The sequence below is a fragment of the Musa acuminata genome, chromosome BXJ1-7, assembly GCF_036884655.1.
Source record: "Musa acuminata AAA Group cultivar baxijiao chromosome BXJ1-7, Cavendish_Baxijiao_AAA, whole genome shotgun sequence".
Lineage (NCBI taxonomy): Eukaryota > Viridiplantae > Streptophyta > Magnoliopsida > Zingiberales > Musaceae > Musa > Musa acuminata.
In genome coordinates this window covers 29611210-29617209 of record NC_088333.1, presented here as the reverse complement: position 1 = coordinate 29617209, position 6000 = coordinate 29611210, and the positions used below count along the sequence as shown (strand labels likewise).

General features: G+C 39.3%; 1 protein-coding gene across 1 annotated transcript; it reads left to right on the top strand.

Annotated features, from left to right (window-relative positions):
• Positions 1–560: 560 nt before the first annotated feature.
• On the top strand, positions 561–1281 carry LOC103992059 (heavy metal-associated isoprenylated plant protein 2). The gene is made up of 3 exons (XM_065193950.1): positions 561–678; positions 755–830; positions 908–1281. Exons 1-3 carry the CDS (start codon positions 673–675, stop codon positions 1159–1161), a joined length of 336 nt encoding a protein of 111 aa, XP_065050022.1. The 5' UTR covers positions 561–672; the 3' UTR covers positions 1162–1281.
• Positions 1282–6000: the final 4719 nt, after the last annotated feature.

Below are 6000 nucleotides of genomic sequence, written 5' to 3'. Positions count from 1 at the left end.
TTGCAGCAGTCGTGTGTTAAATGTGATGGAGAATTAGAACTGGTAATTAATTAATATTGAAACAATATGATGTTAAGGTACAAACTTGTCACTCGAACATTTAATATTGAATCCCTATATTATCCAATTATGTTAGGCTTTTGGAAGTATTATATGGAACAACATACCACACAAATCAGTTTGGGCTGCAATATCCCACTACAAGTTCTTATAAATATGATAAAGATAAGATCCCTTTCTGATGAAGAAGGAACCTGCACCGAAGTCTCACTCTGACACTCACTCACCTGGTCAATGATTGATGTACGTACACCGTGCCATGACGGCTTACCCTGATCCCACGACTGCGGCATGTCGCGAGAAAAGTCATGACCTGCGGTGTGATCCCGTTACGTGTCGCGCATCCAATGGTCTTGCGGAGGTAGGGTTACGACGGTGTGGTCCTCGATGTGCGCCATGTCGATGAGTAAGTGCTGTATTTTTTGAGGTTGTTGTGTCACAGCCAAGACCTCAGCGTGCCCGTCAATTCCGGAGATAAGTAGACGTTGATTCAGTCAACTTGGGTACCGGCTCAACCAAGCGGAAGAGTCTTCTGTCTCAGCACTATATAGGTCTCAACTTGGGTGGCAGGAGTTCGCGTGTCCCGAGTCTTAAGATACAGTGTCGTCGACCATGAAGGTAAGTGATGGCCATCCATGACTCTGTTTGTTTTGGTTTCCCAACTTTTTCGTTCATGGAATCGATCCGATTGCAGAAGATCGTGTTGAAGGTGAGCATCTTGTGCAGCAAGTGCAAGGTCTGCATCTTGACCACCATCTCCAAATTCGAAGGTAATTTTTTCTGATGGTTCTTAACCATAGTTGTTGGAAGTGATGGATGCCTGATTCAGACTGCTGGTGACTGGCAGGGATTGTTTCGATTGCAGTTGACGTGGAGAAGAGCACGGTGACGATCGTGGGGGTCGTCGATGCGGTGCTCATCGTGAAAGCCCTGAGGAAGGCCAAGAAGCCGGCGGAGATCGTGAGCGTGGGAGAGCCCGACAAGAAGAAGGAAGAGAAGAAGGACGATAAGGAGGACCCCTGCAAGTTGCCCCCCTGTTGCAACGCTTGCAGGCCTGTGATGATATGGCAGGACGAACCAAACATATGCACCATTTGCTGATGTATGCACGCATATACGCTGCTCTCTCTCTCTCTCTCTCTCTCTCTCTCTCTCTCTCTCTCTCTCTCTCTCTCTCTCTCGCTCTCTTCTAGGGTTTATAATATGCTCAAAATTCCACCATGCGTCCCCTTCCAGCATCTACTTGCTTCTTTAACAGGTCAAAGGATGGAGGGAAAAAGAACAAGATTCACCCTCAATTTACCTGACGTACTTGACACAGTCATATGCGACAATGAAAGAATACAGACCAAACGTTGCAAGTTACCTGTTCTTCTCATATCCATTTTGGTCAGCACTTAAAAATCCTTATTCCCATAAGAAACAAAGAGAGAACAAAAAGAGAATAACTGGAATCATACAATTCTCTCTCTGATAGTCTCCTCACATCCCACCATCCGATGGTTGAAGCTCTAAGCCCCTCTCGTATGCTTTAATCATGCAGGCACCAATCTGATCCAACATTTCATACGCAGTCGGTAGTAGAGATAGTGGGATCGATGCTGCAGGCATAGTGAGATGAGAGCGTCGTCAAAAAATAAGTTGTATTGTTCTGATATATTCAGAACATCAACAAGCTTCAAAGATAATATAATCAAGACGACTCTGTGCACACCAAGTAGATGACAACTAGACTTAGTTGACGACCACAATTTTTAAGATTTGTTTTGATGACACTGGTGCTGGGGCTGCTAGAAATCAGGTAGCTATTCTATTGTTCTATAAAACAATAGAACAGCCGAACGACGATTCCTTAAGAAAACAGGTTAGGTGCAGCAACAGTTGTAGGCTGAGAAGCATGTAATTATTCTTTGGAAGATTTGCTTCATGTCGAGGCTGTGGACCATGCACTGTCTTCTATCACAAGTGTCCATCGGCTTAGACCACAACGAAGCCGGTCGGTGTAGAAAATAGAGTCGTGCTCCATCTTTCTATGCTTCTGGAGCACAAGACGGCATTGTCGTCTGTAATGGACAGTTAGTGTTGGTAGCATGTGATTCACTTGTAAGCATTTAGACGTGGAACAAGAGCTCCCAATGGAGACTTTCTTTCCTGTGCCTTCTCCTCCTCCTTGGGACCTCCCGCTATAAGTCGTTAGCATGGAATAGACTAACTGGTGGACTTGAGATAGAGCGTCTAAGTGACACCCATTTTATTTATATTTCTTGGTACGCAAACTATCCTTTTGTTATGTTTCGCAATTGTCCAAAGTTCTGATTTATGAGATAGAGAAATAGTATAGTTATGTAGGACGATTAGACAAATGATAGATTTATTATACCTAAAATTTTTTTAATATAGTAATTACAATTAGTAGCAATTAAAGTTAGGGAATCTGATTCTCAATAGAAGCACGAAGAAAAATGACGTAGGGTAAGGGGACATGAGTGATGGTGTTAGGTGAGCGATATTCTAATATATTACTAGATGTTATTTCCGATTGGAATCGAATAATTGAGTTAGCTAACTACTATATGTGTTATATATAATGTTGACTGCGGGAGACAGCTCTCTTGGATTGACAATATATTTGGGAGTAATTACTGAGGAGTTGGAGACTAAAAGGAGAGGAAGAATATAAGCAAATTATTTGCAAAGCAATTCTGGAATTGTTGTGGGACAGACATCTGTGGGAAGCGTCATCGATGAGAATTAATGAATCAGAAATACAGGAAGTAAACCCCAAAACCCCCAAAAGCAGCAGGCTCGGCATGCAACTGCCGTTCAAACTTGGAAGGACGATAGCCTTTGGTTTTTGAGATGACCTGCAGGTGTCTGCTGCAACAAGGAGCCAAAGGTTAATCTGCGTGGCTCCACCTCCTCCTCCTTGTCGGGTTACCCCACGATCACGATCTCCATTGCCTTCTTTGCCTTCCTCAACGGCTTCACGATATGCACGGAGAAGAGCACGTTGACGATCATTCGGGTGCTCATCGTGAAAGCCCTGAGGAAGGTCAAGAGACCGGCGGAGATCGTAAGCGTGGGAGAGACCGACGAGGAGGAGGAAGAGGAAGAGAAGAAGAAGGATGACCAGAGGAGGAGGAGCCATACAAATTGCATCCACTGCTCTCTCTCTCTCTCTCTCATCCTATCGTTGCTTCTTTAAAACTGCAAAGTAAAAATAAACAAAGACGTAGTGCATGAAACGAGTCAGCTGATCGACCAATACTTTTTTTCCGAGAGATGAAATGATGAAGGCGGATTATATGTGAAAATGATCGATCTTACAATGATGGATGGATGAAGATGCACTCTCAATTTATGTCACAAACTTGACACCGTTACATGTGAACATAAAAGAATTTCTCGGGCAATACTAATCAAAGTTACGTGTTCTTCTCACACTGCATTTTAGTCAAGAATTAGAATACTTTTCTTCCAACAAAAAGACAAAAAAAAAAAAAAGTTTGAATCAAATAATTCTTACATCTCAACCCGTGTTTTATAGTCTCCATGTACCTACCATTGCATCTAGCAAATGACCAAGTCAATCCATGACATCCAAAATGATAGATTTCAGGTTTTAATATATATATATATATATATATATATATATATATATATATATATATATATATATATATATATATATATATATATATATATATATATATATATATATATATATATATATGATTGACTGTATGACTTAGTTGATGGCTTCAAATTACTGAAATGCCTTGAAAATGGGGCTATTATAAATGCTACAATTATTTTAGGGGACTCCCAATTAAATGAGAAAGTATATATTTGTGTCGGTTTTAAGCAAGACAAAGCCACCTTATTAATCAAGAGAATTAATAATAAAATAATAAATAATAAATGAACATAAGATTTATATGATATCTTTGACCTGTATTGATAGAGGGAAACTCAATTCATTACTATGTGAAAAATATTAAAATACAAAAGATAACTCTCTTGAGGAAGTCCTCCATCTCCTCTTATTATATATACTGTGGAAAACAAATCCTATATCACTGAAAAATGTTTTTCAAGCACATCCCACACCAAAAACATTAAGATAAATTTCAGGGGCTCCTCTTACGTGAAACAAAAATCTTTTTAAATTTATTTATTAATGGATAAATGATGAAGCCGAAAAATATACCGGATAAGTTTGGAACCTTCAATACTTGTTAAAAAAAAACTTGAATTCATTATCATTAAAGAAATTTTGTTTTCAATCAGGTAAGTTCAGAATACTTACCAACCCAATTTTTTCTAGGTAGAAATTTATGGTGAGAACTAATTAAGATGGCCTATCCTTTAAAATTTTGCCTTTTTGTCTCGGACAGGACCATCTTTTTTTGTTTCTTTAGAATGTAATCATAAAACAACAAGAGACAAGTTAAGAAAACATGTTGATTAGAATGCCGAAATTATACTTTGGAAGAGTCGTTTCATGTCTGGTCTGTGGGCCATCCCATACACTGCCTCATCGGTGTCCATTGACATGAGCACGTCAAAGTCAGTCGTCATAAAAAATAGAGTTGTAATCCATCTTTGCATCCTTATACGGCACAAGATGGCTCCTTTGGTCACCTGTAGTTGACGGTCTCCCGACGTTTGTGGTAGCATTATGTTCTACAAGCACCTAATTGCAGTCAATGTGGCCGTCGGCGAGAGCCGACACAGAAGACATTCCTTTCCTATGCCCTACTCTTGTTGTCGTCTTCTCCCCTCTCTCTCTCTCTCTCTCTCTCTCTCTCTCTCTCACCCATTCTCAAGTTCCCTCGGTACTCTGACCGTCAGCTTAGAGCCATTGTCCTAAAGCGATCGAACCCTCCTTTCTCTGACCTTTCGCTTAGAGTCGTTGTCCTAAAGCTACCAAACCTTTGAAGATGTCAGCTAAGTAATGATGTTGACTCTGTTTTGACAAGATCGTCGGATTAAATCCTCTATTCGTCACTGATCATTGAAATATTTTTATCTGGACTAATTATCCTTTTGTGATGTTTCACAATTGTCCAAAGCACTGACTTACGAAACACAGAATATTTAATTATCTTATAATGTTAAGAGTACAGGAGGACGAGATAAAAGTTTCTCTTCAAATTTTGTTGTCATTTTAGTACCTTGTATAGATTTATTTGCCAATGCTTCCTTTCTTTCCATTTTATGATAGAATTAACATGCCTAAAAATTTACTTTATAAAACAAATTTAGCAAAGCAAACTACTGTTTTGAAGGGTATGGATTATAAATTTGTATCATCAGTGTCCATTGACTAGACTACGTCCAAGCCAGTCATAGTAGAAACGGAGTTGTAAGTAAACCATCAGGCGATCCATCATTCGATTAGACGGCTGTGTTGTTCTCTTTGATAAAACAGCTTCCAAGTCTATCATAATTATTACATGTACACTTGCTAGCGTTTCGAGCTCTGGATTTCCCTTTCTTTTGCCCTATTCTCCTCGTCTTCGCCCTATTCTCCTCGTCTTCTCCTTTCCATCCTTTTGCCCATGTAAGGTATCTCTTGCCTCGTCTTTTTCTTCTTCTTCCCCCATAGTTTTTCTCTGATTTTTCACTTCGAGTCATTTTTGTCGTTGGATATAACAGTCCAGTAGTTTGAGGTGATATGAGAATAGACATACTTGTCTTATTCGTTTGTTTCCGGTTATCCCTGAATTCGCTATACTGTAATATTCTTAGATTCTCTATTATCCTTTTGTGATGTTTCATGATGGTCCAAAAGTTTGGATTGAAGAAACATAAAAAATATTATCATTATCTTTTTTTTTTTCTCAATTCAAGGAGGGCTAAGGCTATTACATCAATTTTTTTCTCTTTTGTCAGGAATCATAATCATAAAATTATGATTATCTTATAACAGGTATA

Coding starts and splice junctions, on each gene's coding strand:
- LOC103992059 (XM_065193950.1), top strand. Junction 831..907: donor CACCATCTCCAAATTCGAAG/GTAATTTTTTCT, acceptor GGTGACTGGCAG/GGATTGTTTCGATTGCAGTT.